Source organism: Tachypleus tridentatus, chromosome 1 (genome assembly GCF_004210375.1).
Source record: "Tachypleus tridentatus isolate NWPU-2018 chromosome 1, ASM421037v1, whole genome shotgun sequence".
NCBI lineage: Eukaryota > Metazoa > Arthropoda > Merostomata > Xiphosura > Limulidae > Tachypleus > Tachypleus tridentatus.
Genome location: NC_134825.1, coordinates 131,168,811 through 131,189,413, shown reverse-complemented (window position 1 = coordinate 131,189,413; position 20,603 = coordinate 131,168,811). Strand labels below are relative to the sequence as shown.

At 32.4% G+C, this 20,603-nt stretch overlaps 1 protein-coding gene across 1 annotated transcript in view; it reads left to right on the top strand.

Annotated features, from left to right (window-relative positions):
• LOC143223923 (DNA (cytosine-5)-methyltransferase 1-like) overlaps positions 1–19,138 on the top strand; it is a 128,160-nt gene extending 109,022 nt beyond the window's left edge. The window contains 4 exon segments of the mRNA XM_076452400.1: positions 31–197; positions 9,550–9,790; positions 16,846–16,962; positions 18,601–19,138. Of these exon segments, the coding sequence (XP_076308515.1) occupies positions 31–197; positions 9,550–9,790; positions 16,846–16,962; positions 18,601–18,753 (678 nt within the window). The 3' untranslated portion in view covers positions 18,754–19,138.
• The last annotated feature ends 1,465 nt before the right edge of the window (positions 19,139–20,603 follow it).

The window sequence follows — 20,603 nt, the reverse complement described above, 5'->3', positions numbered from 1 at the left end:
TATTGTTCACATGATCTGTTTGTTTTGAAGATGAGAGGAAAACATTACAGTCCTGTTCTTAGAGATCATATTTGCAAGGAAATGAGTTCCCTGGTTGAAACTCGAATAAGAAATATTCCACTGGCTCCTGGCTCTGACTGGCGAGACTTGCCTAACCTGGTTCTTCGGCTTTCTGATGGATCTTACACCAGAAAATTGTAAGTTTAGCTTTTACATACAGTTAGACATGTTAACTTGAAGTATTATATTTTATGTATTAGATAGAATAGTTGTGTGTTGCTTAAGTGTTTTTGTTTTTGTGGGTGCATGTAATGTACAATGAAAATATCCTTTGCATTAGTAGATATCTTTGACACATAAAGGTATAACGTTTTATACATTGAAATAATAATCATTAGATGTTTTTTTCCTATAAATAAGGTTTTGTCTTTCTGTTGATTTTGAATGCAGAATTATTGTAGCATATATTATTTCAGCTAATAGTTTTCAGTCATTTATGAATGGAAGTATAAATTCATTTAGTTTTTTCTTTTTTTATGAATTTAGAGTGCTTTCTTCACCACCACCTAATCAAGAAGTCAAATGTTATTACAAAAGATTATTGTAAGAAATATATCTTAGTTTCATATTTCATATGAACAGCCTCTAGAGTCTTGTAAATTAATATTCAAATATTTTCTGGTAAAATTTTATACTTCTGCTATCTCTTATTTTCTCTACCTTAACACTAAGTAGCAAAATCATTATTGTACATTTAAAGGAAAAGTTGATAAATAGGAAATAAAACCAAAAAACTAGATTGTGACACAAAATTTCAATAAATTATCCTTAATCATCATAACTGTCTAACCTATTTATGTGTGATTCCTTTTATTATTACTTTATAATATCTTTAGAACCTATTTAATTATGTGACAGCCAATTAACCACATTTGGAGAATTTAGTACAAGTAACCCATCAGGTTACAGTCGTTGGACACATCTTGAACAGGTCTTGTGAAGTATGCTATTTTTTATATTGGGGTTTTGAACATAATAAATTTATAATTTTTACCTTTTATTTATTTTGTTAACCCTATTGCTTGGGTAGGTTAAAGTCAGCATATTATGACCATGAAGAGAGTTACTTTCAAAATTTAATTAAATTGCTGAATTTTGATTGTGTGTGGATAAACTTCGCATCAAAATATTGTTAAAGAAATATTTAAAATGAAAATTCTGATCTTTGTTCTCTAGATTTTCCCTCTTCTCTAATTTATTTAGCACTTTTGTGAGTAGTATGGAAGTTAATGTGCATTACACATTATAATGTGGATATTACTAAGGTAAAGTATAGTTTTCTAATATTTGATCTCATTTGTCTTTGGAAACATAAATTAGAAAATCAGCTCCCACTTACCATGCCCACTTGTTACTCCTCTCTTTCATACATTGCCAGTAGTTCTCTCTGATGTTTTATATTGCATAATTTTAACCAATAAATATCCAAAGTTTTAATTTATAAAATGATGTATTACATTAAATTGTTCTCTGTAAAGAACATTAGCTATTTTGCCTTCAGTTTGAAACTTTTTCTTACAGTACTCACACCTACAAGTTTAGCTGAATTTTTAAAAGCTTTTATCACATAGTTAGAAAGCCAGATAAAGATAAATTATGATAGACATAATTTATTTTGGGTGTATTATTATTCTGTGTTGTTAGCTGCATTATTTAATGAGATAAAAACTATCCAATGTAGTAATACCATTAGTTAAAAAATTAGGCTTAAGTTTCATTGACAACAGAAAACCAGAGGATACAGGTTGGTATTATATTTATTTTCTTCCATATGTATTATTTATTTATTGCTGGTGAATGTACCCTGCTTTACTCAGGATGTTAGGTTAATATGTTTTAGATGCTGTCAGTGTGTGTATTTTGAAACTATTGTAGCATAGAAGGATATTTTTATTTTCCAGAAACACAAAAAAGCAATAAAAGAAAAGTACAGTAAGTTAAGAATTATTTATTATCAATAAACTTTACCATAAATGGTTGAGAGGGTAGCTTGGAACACATAGTTTCAAGTGATCACTGCCATATTAGATTTAATGTTTTGCAGTATATGAAAATCAGGAATAATGATATTTTGATTCCAAATTTCAAGAAAGGAAATTTTAAAGGAATTAACAAGAATACCTGTTATGAATTAGGCAGCTGAGTTATTTGGAAACACCGAGCCAGTGTTGAAAATGTTTAAAGAAACATTTTTCAATATTCAAAACAAAAATTGGCTCACAAATTGTAAAAGAGATAAAATTAAAGAAAAGCAAATTTATGAAATTTAAATTGACTGGTATTATTATAGACAACTGAGAAGATTATATAATATCAAGAAAGCTGGTCAAACAGGAATTAGGACATACAAAAGTATGTGTGAAGAAATTTGGCTGAAAACACAAATATTAACAATAAGGATTTTTTTTAAAGTACAAAAGGGATAAACAAAATATTAGGATGGAAATAGCACCCTTGAGGGATGATAAAGGAAGGATTGTACATCATGATTATGGAATGTTCTGTGTTTTATTCAGGTTTTAGTGATGAAGACTTAAGCAGTATTCCTCATCTTGAGCAATTAATAGATAAAACAAGACAGTTACATAAATTTTGAGCTTGTTAGAATAAAATTGAGAAGTTTAAAGAATGATAAGGCTTTCCTGAGTCAAATACTTTTTCTCCTTCTCCAATGGATGTCAAGGATTGGAAATGTGAGCCACTTGCCACAATTGTTTGTAAGTCATTGAATAATGGATAAATACCAACAGACTGGAAATTAGCTAATATCACTCCTGTCTGTAAGAGAGGTAATACAGGGTGTTCAGAAAGTCACTGTGCACTTGTATATTTATTAACAGACATAACTGCACAGTGACTTTCCAAACACCCTGTATAAGTTGTCCCAGTAATTATAGGTCTTACATCAATTGTGGGAAAAGTTTTGGAAAGTCTGATAAAAGGTACTTTGCAAAGTTATTTAACAAAGTTTAGAATTTTATCAGATAGCCAACGTGGTTTCACTTTGGAAAAATCTTTCCTTATAAATCTTTTTACATGCATTGAAAAATGTTACTGCATAGGTGAATAAGGATAAAAGGCTTGTGGAGAAACGTATTTCTATAGATGTGAGGGATAAGTTAACTAATTGAATAGAAGAGTGAGCTCCATTTATGACAACCTTCTGCTTTCTTTCATCAAGTCAGTCAAACTGAATTAATGTTGCAAGTGGTGTACCTCAGGTCTCACTTTAAAGACAATTGCTCTGTTTGGTTTATCTTAATGACAGATGAAGGAATAGTCAATAAATTATTTAAATTTACTGATGATATCAAGGTTTTAGGTGTTGCTGGCTGGAAAGAGGATGCTACTGCTTTAGAAAAGGATTTAGATTATTTAGTGGGCTGGGCAACTAAATGGCAGATATGTTACAATTATGATAAATGCAAGATACTGCAAGTGGGTTATCATAATTTTATTCTAAATACAATGTGGATAGGAATAATATTCAGAGTGTCATGAAAGAAAAGGATCTTGGTGTAATGGTTGATCAGTCTCTTAAGCCATCCAAGTTGTGTGATTGTGAAGTTGCTATTGGTAGGGCAAATAGGATTTTAGGTTGTATTTAGAGGCATACTCAATACAATTAGTTCACTGGTTAGGTTAGTCTTCGGCTCCTCACTTTAGGAGAGATATTAAAGTGTTTAAATGGTTCAGAGGAGAGAAATTCCACTGATTTGGCAATATTTGGAATTGTATGCTTTCAGAGTCTCTGAGGGCTCACTCTAAGAATTTCTGGACATGGGGTAATTTTACTCTCATATTCATGGACACTACAGGTACTTGAGTCAAGATTAGTCATGTAGTTCACATTTTCAATACTATTATCCACCCAACCTCTAGACTTTCCATTTTCCACAAAAACTTGGGTTTTACAATATAGATCTATGGCTTTCAGTTTGATTGGTGTGTACAGGCTGAGGGAGAGTATTATGCTAGTTTTTCTGGGGTTTTATTCCCATTGGTTTTTGGGTCTAAGATATAGGACATGGGTGTCCTTTCATTGATTTTGTTTTCATCTTTATTAGTGCCTAGATTCCTCAAGATTCACAAGTGATTCATTCCTAAATTTGAGTTGGCTTTTTTTTACTATGATTTTAGGTTTTGAAGTTCGATTTAGTCAGCTCCTATTTGCATGCTCCTATAGTGGAGATATTGCACCTTTTTGGACTTTTTTGTGCACAATGCTCAGGTACTGCAATTCAGAGTTCTTACCTTTGTACTAGCTTTAGCACCATGTGGATTCTATCAATTCATTTTTCTGTGGATGACTGGTTACTACTGGCATCATCTTGTCAAATGTCTGAACAGCACACCTGGATTCTACTTTCAGGGCTACGAAGACAGTTCATTCTCAGAGTCAGTGATATTTGTAATTGAAAAATTCAGACTTTCATGATGAACAGATCTTTAGAGGATACATGCAAATGTTAAACGAAGTTCTGAGAGAGGCTTGCATTTGTCTGTTTTTGAAAATAAAAATCTGAATCATGTTTTGGTATAATCTGTTACAAGAGGGAGTTGGCTCTAAGATATTTATGAATGAAAAGATTTTGAAGTACTTTTTCAACCAGTTGGTTGTAGAAACCAAATGTTTTCCAATATTTAGTGACACTGAAAGAATACGAGTTTATAAGGCTTTGACTTTTGTGAATCTGCCTGAAATTACTGAAATTGTACAGAGTAAGTACAAGGTAAAAGAAAACTTAGTAGTTTTGTGATACATAGTGAACAAGATCTTTGGGATGTTTTTTTTATAAAACCTGCAAATGCTTTAAGATCCACAATTGTACAATTATGAGCAAATTCACTAAAAAAAGTGATTAAATAATATTTAAGATTATTGATAGTAATGTTATATGTATATAACATATGTCGTTAAAGCTACAGTTGTTCATATTTTTACTTTCAAGTCGTAATCCAAACTGACTTGTGAAAAAGCTTGCATTATTTTAATATAAAGTATCAGTTCAATGACGTACAAAGATAGTAGTGTTAGTTATATCAAGTTATCTCATGAGAGATGTAAACATTAATTATATCAGTTATGCTAGGCATTATCATTAGGAGTGTTTTATACAGCTCTGAATGTAGTAACATTTCATGTCATATACAGTTTTAAACATTAGTGTTATTAAATAAGGGTACATAGGGATGTAAACATTAACAACATAATGTCACACACAGATGTACATCTTAGCAACACTAAATGTTAAATACAGATGAAAAATTAATATGAAGTAACATATACTGGTGCATTTACACATTAGCAGTATAAGATAATGTAATAATAAGATGCATTTAAATATTTTTAAAATCTAAGTGATTGTGGATATCTGTTAGTAAACTTTGGTGTGTTAAACTTTTTTGAAAGAGTGAAGCATAATACCTAAATTACTGTGGGCTTGTATCTGAGGGAGAGAGAGAGAGAGAGAGAGAGGAATCCCAAGAAATATTTTGGGAAGGTTGCCTTCTTACACTTACTTTCAGGTTAATCACTAAAAAACTGCTGGTCATTAAAATGTTGATGTATGATCTTATATGGAAAGTACACTTGCATCAAAACTGGCAAAGATAATATTAGAACATTCTATGAAAAAATTACTTTCAGTTGTGGTTCTGTTATGAATTGATTGTTACTTTTTTTACGTGGAATACGTATCTAAGACTGAAAATTGCAAATTTAAAAAACTATTGAAATTCTATCTCTTTTGCACACTTTTTAAAATATGGGTTTTGATAACTATCATTCAACAAACATATAAAAGATTTACATTTCCAATCAGCTATTTGTTTTATTATTAAAGTATTTTAAAATTTTTCCTAATTTTTACCCCTCGGTGTGGATTCCTGAACGTGGTGAGGGGACCTCCCAGGGAAGGTTCTGTTCTTTTAATTTATCTTCTCTGGGATCTAAACATGCACCCACGTGTTTGCCGAGTGTGGCAACCTGTGAAGGGAAGGAGAGGAGCCTGGTGGTTGAGTGTCCAACCATAACACACGACTTTGGCCTTGAATACAATGTGGACGTTGTATGTAATGCTGGTGTTTGGGTATAGTGCTCATGAAACCTTAGCATTGCTGCAGTGTTCTTGTTTGACATTGTAGTGCATTCCCTTGTAGGTGGGGTCAGTGGGCACCGAAATTTCCCTTTCTTTATTATGGATACTCCAATTAAAAATCTTAATAAAATAGTGAAAAACAGTCCGTCTATAGGTAAATGACCACGTCTTGAAGATTCTGAGCAGCAATCCTCACCATCTGTACGACTAGTTGTATCTCATTTTCTTATATTGCACTCACTTTCAGACAAACCTTTAGGACAAATGTCTCTCTTTTTCATTCAGAAGGGACTATAGGGACTTGCTGTCTCTCTAAACCCAGTAAAAAAGCTTTGATCTGGTGACATATTGGTGGAAACATCCACATCTCAACACAGTGAACTCCTCTTGCATTCAAAGGCAATTGGGGATATACCTATTGAGGTTACACCTCGTGCTACTTTGAATTCATCATGAGGAGTTATTGTTGAGAGGGATTTGAAGAACATTCCAAAGTTGGAGATTCTCACTGGTTTCTCCACCCAAGGAATTTCTGCAGTGAGGCATATCTCCACTTGCAAAGATGGAATTACAATGCTGATCAGTGGCCTCATTCTGACACTTACATCACCATGTCTGCCTGCCACCATCAAGGCAGGTTATCTTAATTGCAGAGTATGGCCATACTCTCAGATGTTTCCAGTGTCAATGGTTTGGTCACCCGAAGACATCATGTCATGGTTCCTTTATGTGCTCGTAGCAGTGGCAAGGATCATGATGCCTATGAGTGTGAAACTGACCCTAATTGCATCAGTTGCAATGGCTCTCACCTGTCCTACTTTCACTCTTGTTCGAAATGGTTAGAAGAAAAAGAGGTGCAGCATTTTAAAATGATTCATAACATTACCTATCCTGAGGCTCGAAAATTGCTGTCCACCACCCCATCTTGGACATGTGCTGCTGCACTTTGTTCCACAGTTACTGTGGGAGTGCAGACAGATCTCTCTGTGCCTCATAATTATTATTCTCCAAACAAATGAAAAGTCTTTTGACATCCATAGTTACAAAAGTTGATGAATCAATTTTAACACCTATCTCTATCCCTTATATACGTTCCACCAAACCCCAAGATACTCTTCCTTTGGATACAGGTACAGGCCTTTACTAGGATCCATCTTCCTGGGCCATGTTGGTATTCACATGAACGAGCTTACTGATACTGCAGCTAAGTCTATCTGCCCTGGCACTATCACTGCTGTGCCCGTCCTATACATAGACTATGGTCCTGTATTCAAGGCTCGGCTCCATCCCAGCTGGCAGTCGACTTGGAGTGAGCAATGTGAAAACAAGCTTTTCCAAATAAAATCCTATATTGGACTTTGGCCGTCTTACTTCCGTAAGGATCGGAAAGAGGAAGTTATTTTAACTAGACTACGCACTTGTTACAGTTTTTTAACTTATTGTTTTCATTTATCTGGAACTGATGCACCAGTGTCTAGTTTGTGTAGCATTGAGATCACAATAAGCCGCATTTCACTTTCTTGTCATCATTACGATTCACAACAAAGGCACCATTTTCACCATATTCTGTCCCAAGATTTGTCCAAAATGTTAGACCGTGTTATTGGTGATGGTGACACTGTCCACCTTGGTAATGTTTTCAGTTTTTTAAAGGCTATTAATCTTTTTAATGACATTTGAGTTTTTTAATTGATACTTTACACCTTTTTAATGTGGCTCCCATTTGAAAATCACAGTTCATGTAGTTCAATTTGAAATTAGAAACTAACCGTAACATTAAGTAACTCGAAATGATCACTGGAAAGGCCAACTTCATGTGACTGACGGTGTTTTGTACTTGCCTGTTAGTCTTCGTGGCGAGTTATGATTATTACAGTCACACTACAGAAAGTTCTTTACAACTTGAATTACTATAGTTTTTCTCTTGACATTGTAGATTAGATGTAAACATTGGTTTTATGCTATTTATTTATTTTAATACAGCCCCTTTCAATCATGTGGTCAGCTTCCAGTCAGTCACCTCTTTCTTTCTTTGATAACCTGACAATGACCGAAGAAGGTCGAAATGTTGTTCGCTCCTTTACATAAAAATTTTCTCAGCCCAAATGAGCTGTTTCTACATGTATATTTTTCTCTACAAGTGGGTTTTCTCGACATCACTAACTTTGCTTTATTTCACCTTAATTTCCTTTTATGAATTTTACTGAATTTACTTTTACCTTTTTTACCGCATGTTTGTTGGAGATAGCCTAGCTGCTTTGTGCCATAAAACACTAAATCAACCAACCAACCTAATTTTTATATTCTATTTATTGTATTTTTGTGCATTGTACTATAGAAATTCAAACATGAATAATAGTCACAGTTGTGAGATGTGCATTTTAAAACTAACTGAAGTATACAAGCTTTAGTTTTTGGTGAGAATTTGGCTATGTTTCTAACCAAAGTTGTACCATAAGTACACTAGTTTTAATGTTATGACACATTTGTATAATTTTTACTATTTTTAGGAAATGTTTAGGAATTGTGTAACTTTATAATAAAAATAATAGTATTGTTTGTAAATATCAAACCTAAAATTAAGAGAAAAAATATGAGTGAATTAGATTTCTGGAATATCTTTTGTCTGTCCAGCATATGTAAGAAAATATTACAATTAAAATTGTAATATGTTCAGTCAAATCTTGGACATTATATGATAATAATTTTGATATGAGTGTAGGAAATCTTCTATTTACATTGGTCCTATTTATGTTGTTTCATTATAATGTTGGAAACATGTTACAGCAAGAGTTTCAATATAAATATAATTTTTTCCCCATAACATTATTTTGAAAATTTCAAGGTTTGCTATCTTTGGTACTGTGATGACTTAACTTGTCACATTGTGCTTATTACAATTCCAAACTACCCCAACAATTCAAGCATGTCTGGAAAACAGGCAACAAGCATACTAGTGAAGAAGATATGAAGAGCAGCCAGCTTTATATATTTTATGTACAATATGATATTTTTATTGTTATTAATATGACAGCATGTTTGGGTACTTGTTTAGTATTTTTTCTATACATTATGGGCAAATATCTTGCAAGAACATATCCCTCATTTATACTATTATTTCAGTGAGCAACTAAGTTCTGTTTATGTTGTTTCACCTAAAGTTGTTCTTTTTAGGAACACATGCTCAAAATAAATAGAGAACTTACTTGTATTACTGTTATGATTTCAAATTTTAGGGTTACTATTGTGTGTTTTACTGATCTCTTATTAGTGGGTATTGTGAAATATATTTTGAAAGATATACTGTTGTTTATGATATAGTAAAGGAACTAGCAAAATGTCAATTTTTTCGACTGTGAGAATTTTATAATGTATTTTGTATTTCTAGACGTTACACACATCATTGTAAGAAAAATGGTCGAAACTCTCTTGGTGGTTTAAGAGGGGTTTGTTCTTGCGCTGAAAGAAAGGCATGTGACCCTATGGACCGACAGGACAACACTCTTATTCCATGGTGTCTTCCGCATACAGGAAACCGTCACAACCACTGGGCTGGTTTGTATGGCCGTTTAGAATGGAAAGGTTTTTTCAGTACAACTGTTACAAACCCTGAGCCAATGGGCAAACAGGTAGGTCTTTGTCACAGAACATTAGACAGAAGAAAAATATTTATGAAAAATGTTTTACACTTTTATGTGGATTACTTTCTGAAGATGTTGAATTCAGTTATTTTTTAATTTGAACATAATATGTTGAAAAGTTTTCTGTGTGATATGGGTAATATTTGTCTATTAGTTAACTGTGAGAAATGTGAATATGTGGGTTTCTTGAAATCTTGTTCATAGAATATTTATGACATGAGAATGTATACAGGTAACTTCAAAATTATAATACTGACCTCAACTTTGTTAGTCACATTTCATGTCAAGATATATTTTGAATTGTTGTTTATTATGTATTTGAGAGTGAGATGAATCCCAGAAAGTATTTTGCCAAGGTTGTCTTCTTAAACATGTTTTCAAGTTAATTATTAAAAAAACTGCTGGCAATTGAAACGTTTATATATTTTATATGTAAAATACATGTTATATCAGTTTATAGAAGTGGCCTATTTGATAACATACCTACTACATGAAGCTTTTAACAGTTTGGCTTATTAGTTTTATAAATCATTATTGCAAACTCTATTCCATTTATTCATATCGAACAAATTTATTTCTTCAGTTACATTCCATACAAACTGTTATTTGGTTTCATTAGGTAGTATATAGTGACAGTGGGAATCTTGTTAATCTATTCATGCACATTACTACTTAAATGAGGAGGCATTTGACTACCTTGGGAGAGTCATAGTTACTTCTTCCGTTTACCTGCGCTTGGTTGAATTTCTCCATTTTGACATTTAGAACACTGGGCAGAAATCACATTGCGTCAACACCGTCCAATGGCCATCACAATGCTTTGTTTAAATTAGACAGTTGGATATCCCCAGTCCATGCCAGTTCTGAGCTGGCCAAAAGATTTAACAGTAGGAATCTCATTAATCCATTCATGCTCATCACTAATTAGATGACTAGGCATTTGGCTACTTTGAGAATCATAGTCATACCCTATAAGCTGATGTGTCTAACTTCAAAGACATAGCTTCAGCAGAAATTCCAAAATTAACATATGCTAAATTCACAAATAAAGCTCAAGTCACTAACTTGCAAAACTCCCTCCCTAATTATTTGATAACAAACATACTGATTAATTCACTGACTAGTTTTCTGATCAATGAATAATTTAAGTGATTGAATCGCTTGTGAATACACTAATTGAATCATAGATAAGCTTGTAGTCTTTAACTAAAACTATTTAACTGACTCTGATATGATAATTTAATTATATCTTTTATTGTTTGGAATTTTTATAATGCATTTTACTTAATGAACTTTTAAAATCCCATTGAAGCCTTAACATTCATGGAACTTACAGTTTTAACATAAATATTAACATCATATAAATCTCCATTTAGTAAACAAAATATTAAATACTTTAGCTATAGCTTGTGACAGTGTGTTATTTCATGTTTATTCAGAATTAGAACTTTATTGTTTTTTCTGTCAGTAATTGATATTATTTATTCTTTCCTTGAGTCTTGCAACTTTTGAAGGTAATACCTGTAGGTTTTATTTATTAGTACTGTCTATTGTATGTTTAAATGAATATAATACTGTCTCTTGTATGTGTACATGAATATAATACTGTCTCTTGTATGTGTACATGAATATAATACTGTCTCTTGTATGTGTACATGAATATAATACTGTCTCTTGTATGTGTACATGAATATAATACTGTCTCTTGTATGTGTACATGAATATAATACTGTCTCTTGTATGTGTACATGAATATAATACTGTCTCTTGTATGTGTACATGAATATAATACTGTCTCTTGTATGTGTACATGAATATAATACTGTCTCTTGTATGTGTACATGAATATAATACTGTCTCTTGTATGTTATCTAGATAAATATAATACTGTCTGTCGTACATTATCTGTGTAAATACAGTAGTGCTGTCTGTCGTACATTATCTGTGTGAATACAGTAGTGCTGTCTGTCGTACGTTATCTGTGTGAATACAGTAGTGCTGTCTGTCGTGAATACAGTAGTGCTGTCTGTCGTGACGTTATCTGTGTGAATACAGTAGTGCTGTCTGTCGTGCGCTATCTGTGTGAATACAGTAGTGCTGTCTGTCGACGTTATCTGTGTGAATACAGTAGTGCTGTCTGTCGTACGTTATCTGTGTGAATACAGTAGTGCTGTCTGTCGTACGTTATCTGTGTGAATACAGTAGTGCTGTCTGTCGTACGTTATCTGTGTGAATACAGTAGTGCTGTCTGTCGACGTTATCTGTGTGAATACAGTAGTGCTGTCTGTCGTACGTTATCTGTGTGAATACAGTAGTGCTGTCTGTCGTACGTTATCTGTGTGAATACAGTAGTGCTGTCTGTCGTACGTTATCTGTGTGAATACAGTAGTGCTGTCTGTCGTACGTTATCTGTGTGAATACAGTAGTGCTGTCTGTCGACGTTATCTGTGTGAATACAGTAGTGCTGTCTGTCGTACGTTATCTGTGTGAATACAGTAGTGCTGTCTGTCGTACGTTATCTGTGTGAATACAGTAGTGCTGTCTGTCGTACGTTATCTGTGTGAATACAGTAGTGCTGTCTGTCGACGTTATCTGTGTGAATACAGTAGTGCTGTCTGTCGACGCGTTATCTGTGTGAATACAGTAGTGCTGTCTGTCGTGCGTTATCTGTGTGAATACAGTAGTGCTGTCTGTCGTGACGCTATCTGTGTGAATACAGTAGTGCTGTCTGTCGTGACGCTATCTGTGTGAATACAGTAGTGCTGTCTGTCGTGCGTTATCTGTGTGAATACAGTAGTGCTGTCTGTCGTGACGCTTATCTGTGTGAATACAGTAGTGCTGTCTGTCGTACGTTATCTGTGTGAATACAGTAGTGCTGTCTGTCGTACGTTATCTGTGTGAATACAGTAGTGCTGTCTGTCGTACGTTATCTGTGTGAATACAGTAGTGCTGTCTGTCGTACGTTATCTGTGTGAATACAGTAGTGCTGTCTGTCGACGTTATCTGTGTGAATACAGTAGTGCTGTCTGTCGTGACGTTATCTGTGTGAATACAGTAGTGCTGTCTGTCGTACGTTATCTGTGTGAATACAGTAGTGCTGTCTGTCGTACGTTATCTGTGTGAATACAGTAGTGCTGTCTGTCGTACGTTATCTGTGTGAATACAGTAGTGCTGTCTGTCGTACGTTATCTGTGTGAATACAGTAGTGCTGTCTGTCGTACGTTATCTGTGTGAATACAGTAGTGCTGTCTGTCGTACGTTATCTGTGTGAATACAGTAGTGCTGTCTGTCGTACGTTATCTGTGTGAATACAGTAGTGCTGTCTGTCGTACGTTATCTGTGTGAATACAGTAGTGCTGTCTGTCGTACGTTATCTGTGTGAATACAGTAGTGCTGTCTGTCGTACGTTATCTGTGTGAATACAGTAGTGCTGTCTGTCGTATGTTATCTATATAAATAGAGTAGTATTTTTTCTAAATTTGTTTTTGACTTCTAGCTAACAGCCAGTGCTTATAAAAATTTCACATAGCAGGGCCTGGCTTGGCCACAAATGTCATACTGTAACATGGATTACTCTAAAGGAGAAAGAAAGTAGCAGAAATATTGGTTTTCACATGAATGTCTTTTGGACTCATGCAACTGTTGTACATAATACTTAAAATATTAAGTTCTTTAAGGTATCATATACCCTTGAAGTGTTAAAAATATCAATATAATTTTTGCATAGTTTGAATTCTTAACCCCTTTACTTGCAGTGTGCAGTGCAAAACAGTTTTAAACTACAAACTCAAAATATGAAAATTGACATTCTCGTAGTAGGTTTTTTATTCATAACCCTCATATATGTTGTTTCTTTTGACTTCACAGCAGGTGTAAGTATGCATTATTAGTGTATCTCTAGCTTGTACTAAGATAAATTTGATAAGAGGTTTGGTTTTTATTAAACAATCAATAATGAGTTACTGTAACGTATGTCCTACACCCTTGTGCAAATTAATTGAAACAAGATGGAAAATTACGATTTTTTTTAGTTTTTTGCGTTTTACTTCTGAGAATCCAAATATTAGTCACAAATTAATACATGATATCACTGCCTTTATTTTTAAGATCATTAATCCGCTTTGGCATCGAGTCCATGAGTTGACTGCAATCTTTACTAATTTTTGGATCGTGGTACCACACCTCAATTATGGTCTCAATTAACGTATCTTTTGTAGTACAGTCTTTTACTTGAAGTCTTTCTTTACAAATAACCCAAAGATTTTCAATAGGATTTAAGTCCGGAGAGTTTTCAGGCCAGTCCAGCACCTTTATTCACATTGTAGTTATAAAATTCTTCACAAGTTTTGATGTGTGGCACGGAGCCAGATCTTGCTGAAAAATGCCAGATCCATCTGGAAATCTCTTTTTCAATTCTGGAACGATTCTTCTCTGCAAAACTTCGATGTACTGTGGTCCTCGCATCATACCTTCTACGATATGTAAGCCTCCGACGCCATAGTAGCTGAAAAAGCCCCAAAACATCTTCAAAGGATGTTTTACGAACTGATTGATGTGAGATTCTCGAAGTTTCTCACCTGAGAACATGCAGACTTCTTTGACCCTGTACGAAGAAATGAGTCTCGTCACTGAATAACACCTTCCTCCATTGTTCTTGCATCCACTTCTTGTATTTCAGACCCCATTGATACCATTTTTTCTTCATTGAGTTGGTAAGAAGTTGTTTTTTGACTGGTTTCCTTGCCCTTCTAATGCAATTTCAAATGATGTAATATTCCTCAAAAATTCGTCATATATCCCAAAAATAGATTAATCATACTGCATAACGCAGCTAATGATGCCATCTGTGTGAAAAAATGACTATTAAAAGAAATCAGCAGGTCCAGCGAGCCTACACAGGCTGCAATGCTGAAAATATTGTAAAATGACCATTTGTTTCAATTAATTTGCACAAAGGTGTATTTTGGACATACTCATTAGTGCCATAATTTGACCTTGAATTATTTTTTAGAGTTTTCCCTAGTTCAGACTAATTCTTTACACCCCATCAAAGTCTGGACCCATTTTCAGAAGCACTTAGCCATGTTTGTAAAAGTTATTTCTTTATTTTTTAATATGCAAGTTAGCCACAGGTATGTTTATACATCGTGTGCTGGAATTTACTCTTTTTTTTCCTACAAAAAGCATAGTATGAAGATATATTTTCTTATAAAAGGCCAAAATCTAGATAATACTGTATAAAGGGTATATGACAGTCACTGTTTGGCAAGTTTAAGCACAGTTTGTTTTTGTGTAAGCATTAGGTCTATAGTTAGAAGGCTCTGTAGTTTTATTGTTAAATACTGTCAAGCTAAAAGCTCAAATCCAAGAATTTGGTCGGTGGAGCTGGGTGATTAGTGGAATTTGTTAATCGGTTAATTATTAGTCAGTAATATTCACCTAATTGAGTATTCTTACAAGGTTTGAATTGTTGAAATAATAAAAGATTGTAATAATTGAAAAGAAAGATCTCAGTTAGTTGATGAGTTGTAACCCTAAACAGTTAAGCTAAACTGAACAATCTTGAATTAATAGAAAATAATAATGACATTTAAGTACTTTGGTAGTTGGAGTAATAAAAAATGGGAATAATTGGGATTCCCAATCTTGATTAGTTGGTTATTTTCATGACATAAACTAACTAAAACATAATTTTGATTAATATATTGTGTTAGCTCTCAATCTAACAAGTGGTCATAGGTGATTAATTATATTGAATATTCAAGTGAATTGCTTAGCTGTAATGGCCAGTTATTGTTCTGTTGAATGTGATGTGATGCTGACTCGTTAATTATTTTGTATAATTCACTGTGTCTGTAATGACTTAGTTTTGTGTTGTGGAATCAATATTAAAAAGCATGACTGAATTAGGAGATGACTGTATTACCAGTTAGTTTAAAATATGTGTGAGTTAAATATCTTCTATTATAATGTTATATAATTTCATAAACTTGACTTCAGAATCACAGCAGTAACTCTTCTAACATTTTGAGTTAAGGAGTGATGAGGTATAGTTAATAATGTGCAGTAAGTTGTAACCTGAGGCTATTTTTAAATTAACTAAATTTATTCCAATTATCATAGTGATTTAGCTTGCTTTTTATTGATTGTGGGTACTTATAGTTAAGTCACTTTTAAATTTTTTTGAATCTGTTGTTAATAGTAGAAAAGATTTACAAGTGGTGCATATGAAAAGTAGGTATTATCCTAGAAGATTATTGTTTATCAGGACGTTATTAATTATGTTGAGCAATGCTCAGCATAAAAGAATATGTGGAATCACATTTTGTATAATTTATGATAATTAGCATATTAAAGTAAAGATCAGTAATGAATTATCTAGTTGAAACCTGTCATATTATTTTTATTTGAGAAAATTAGCTTTAATTGAGACTCGGGAAAAATGTGATTGCATATGTTCTGTTTATTGAGGTAGACGGCACTGTTAACACAACATAACAATTTGATCCAGGGCAAATTCTCAAGTATTGTTTTGTGAACTTAACACAGAGCAACAATTTTGCATAATTTTGCTTGTCTTTCTTTTCTTTGGAAATTAAACATCTATAAAACAATGTAGTACCTAAAACTTTCACCCACTGAATTTTTGCATGAAAAAAAATTAGAAAAAGAAGTATTATTTAATGAAGATTGAAATTTACTTTTAAACAACTTGCAAAATTCTGCAAGTGCAGCTGAAACTAACTCGGTAAGATGGAAGATGAAATTACTATAAAAAAAGACAAAATTTATTGTACACTATTAATACACAATTTATGTAGTCATTTGGACTTTAGATTATGTTGATGAAATGTGTATTCAAAAATGGATTTAACAGTTTAATTTTGTATGTTATTGATTCCATACTTGTGAAATGCTTGAGGATTTAAAATAATTTACTTTTAAAAATATTCAATTTATTATAATATCACGTTTGACATACCTATTTAACTTGCAGTTAGCAAGTGTAAAATATGATCTCTGGTTCTGTTATTTTTCATCAGGGTCGCGTTATTCATCCTGAGCAACATCGTGTGGTCAGTGTGAGAGAGTGTGCTCGATCACAGGGGTTTCCTGATCACTACCGTTTCTTTGGTAACATTCTTGATCGACATCGACAAGTAAGTGTATGATTTTTGCTCAATAATAAATCAAAGAATAAAATTAAATTAATATTCTGAAAAGAAAAGTGTAGATAATAAAAATGACAATGAAATATAGCTTAAACTAAGATGTGGGGGCTTGATTTTATTACTCACAATGCAATCTTAGGAGATGTGGGATCAAAAAAACTAAAAAAAAGGGGGGAGAATAATTTACATGCAGGGTTTGTAATTTTTAACAGTTAACTCAAGTAGTGGGAAAAGCTGTTAATTGTATTCTTAACTAGATTTGAATATTATTATTTACAGATAAGTGATGTGCAGTTATTTGAATTCATTGGTGGTAACCTCTTATATTTTTAGTTCTTATTTAGCTTTCAATTATTTTGTGAATTATAACTTTTAAAATGTACTAGCTATTTAATTATTTGTCTATTAATTTGGTGTAATTAAACTGTTTGTATAATAATAATTTTCAGAGTTGATTAATTGTTATTTTACCTTTTAATACTGAAACTATTTTACTGCTAATCAAAAATCAGTTCATTTATTTTTATTATTTGTTGATGTTTATTGATAATTTTCTTTCTTTTTTTTCATTTTGGGAATAATATTTTTTATTGATGTAAAATAACAATGATTATCAAAATTTATTTGAATTAGTTGGTTATTTCAAAAGTATAGAATATATTAATTACTATGAATGTCTACTTCTTTTTAAATATTTAAACCTCTAAATGTATCACAAATATTCTTGCAGAACTGATCTGTAAGAATTATAAAAAAACAAATTATTTTAATTAAAATATTTGTCAGATAAATATCTTACAGGAACAGACTGTTTTAAAAATATATATATTTAAATAAATGAGCTTGATGTGAGTTGGTGGTTAGGATAGTTTGTCAATCTAAATGTTGGTTTCTGGTTCATGACTCCTTGCTGAAACATTTTGGGCTGTGAGTGCACTCTGAGAATAATAATGGCCAAATACCACTATTTAATTACTTGACAGTTGGTGATAGGTGATGTTGCTTAGTTGCCTTTCCTCTAGTATATAATTTGAAAATATAGGGCTGACTGTACAAATAACCCTTTGTGTAGCTTTACGTAAAAATACTGAAACAGAAAAACTTGAATAAACTATGTTTGTTATAGATTTTTTGTTTTAATGATTTAAACATTTAAATTCATTATCAGCTATGTAATTGTTATGTATATGACCTGTTTCCATCACGACAAAAAATATTTTTGTAGTTGGATACTCACCCCATAAAATATTTAACTGGCTGAGTATTTTATTAGGATATTTAATAATAAGATGGACCACCTTTCCCCCTGATGATAACCTGGACTATGAAGTGTTATTTACTCTTGATAAGATGATGTTCCAATTTTCTTTCTGTTCTTGAAACTATTTTCTTTATTGTTAATCTTGTTCAGTCTAGTTACTGTGGTTACTCATTATTTCTTTATATCACAATTTCCATTTTTACGTGCATATGAGAAGGAAAATTATAGGTGTTAGATCATAAAACCAACAGCTTATGAACTTTTTGAGATGTATAACTTAAAATTAAAAATGTCTTACTATATAAGCACTGATGAAAAATAATTTGTAAAGACTGGAAAAATAATTAAATTTTTCATTACAACAGATTGGAAATGCAGTTCCTCCCCCATTGGCTAAAGCAATTGGTCTTGAAGTTTTGAAATGTGTGACTCATAAAACTGAAGAAACACCCTGTATGAATATAGATCTTGAAAAATCTAAACATGTACCAGAGAGTATGTCAAAGGGATATGTTTAGAATGCCATTGTGTGCCTTTGGTAGTTGTAATTAAAAAAAAAAAAATATTGGAAAGGTACAAAGGCAAGGTAATATTGCTTTATTGTAGTGTGTTAAAAATACTTTTTTTACTTTTTTACAAGATTTTATCATTTCTTCCTTAGAATTTTAATATGAAGTTATTGTGAAATACTGTAGGTTTATGAAACTTTTTGAAAATTTTTAATCATCTTATATAAAAAATAATTAAACTTTATTGAAATTTCAGAAAATAAAATACTGGAGATGTGCTCTATAAAACATACCCATTACAATATTGTATTTGTTTATAATCATCAAGTTTTTAGTGCTTGTACCTGATATACTTTCAGGTGATACATGTATGTGTGAAATAAAGTGTTCAAAAGATGTCATTTTCTTACTTTTAACCATGAAAAACATTGGTAATGCTTTAACAATAAATGATATATGTGCTTTCTTCAGTTTCCAATAGAGGAAAGATGGAAACACATTTAATCCATCTATTCTTTCATATTCATTCTATTAAGTATACTGTATAATTAAATGGTATTAATGAATTAGAGGCAGAGTAACTGAGATGGACTCAAAGATCAACTTTAAATGGATAGCTACGTAAACAAATAGCTCAAGTTTGGCAACCATTTTAGTTTTACCAGAGGATAAACTCAATGTAAAGATGAACAGAAACAGAAATTTTATTACTTTTTTTTTTTTTTTTTTAAATAACTAATTGTATACTTTGGAAGTCAATTTCTACTTTAATAAGTTGAGTGAAGAAAATGACCAAACTGTATCGAACTCAAAAGTAATTAAAAGAAACTGAAAAGTGTTTTGCTGGGTAATTAAAGAAATATTCTTGGAAACACAAACACTAAATAATGATTTACTAAGTGCAATAGAGGATACAATACAAACTACTCCATTAAAGAGTAGATAACTGCTTTAGTTGAATCTTGCTGCTATTGTGGTATTTTCAGGTAAAACAACAAATTTGCATAATAACAGATAATTTGACTAAATTTTAAGGTGCGTGAAAAATATATTAGAAACATTGTTCTTGTGTACATAATTTGGCAATTGGCTCTACTTAACCAGGGAATAAACCAAACGAGTCACAATAAAAGCATACCTTGACCCAGAATGTTATCTTGCTTTCTTTGTCCAGTGGATGGAATAAGTTTGTGACCCCTGTTCCTTGATAGGCCAGGTGGTTAGGGTGCTCAATTCATAATTTGAAGGTCACTAGTTCAAATCCCTGTTGCACTAAACATGCTTTCCCTTTCAGCCATGGGAGCATTATAAGGTAATGTTCAATTTCACTGTTTTGGGTGAAAGAGTAGCCCAAGAGTTGGCACTGGGTGGTGATTACTAGCTGTCTTCCCTCTAGTTTTACACTGCTAAATTAGAGAAGGCTAGTGCAGATAGCCCTGATGAAGCTTTGTGTGGAATTCAAAAACATAAACAAACTGTTCCTTGACACTTGTTTGGCTATCAGCTTTTGTGAATGTCACAACCTGCCAGCAGTAATGATTTCAGTACTAACCTATTCAATATCGATACTGCATACACTATTGTAATATCTTTGCAAACAGAGGAGACTTTACCTAGAGAACAAAATGCAAATTGGCTAAAACAATGTTATCAAGTCTTAGACCATGACACGGTAGAAACTAAATAATCAGTATTTGGAGTAATTCTATATCATTATAGAAGGTAGAAAATCCATGATGTACCCACATAACACACTACAGTAGTATCTAGGTTTAAATTAACACATAATTTCAGTTGAATTGGTTATGTCCCGAATTAGAACTGTAGAAAAATGTAAAATATTTTGTGTGATATCCATG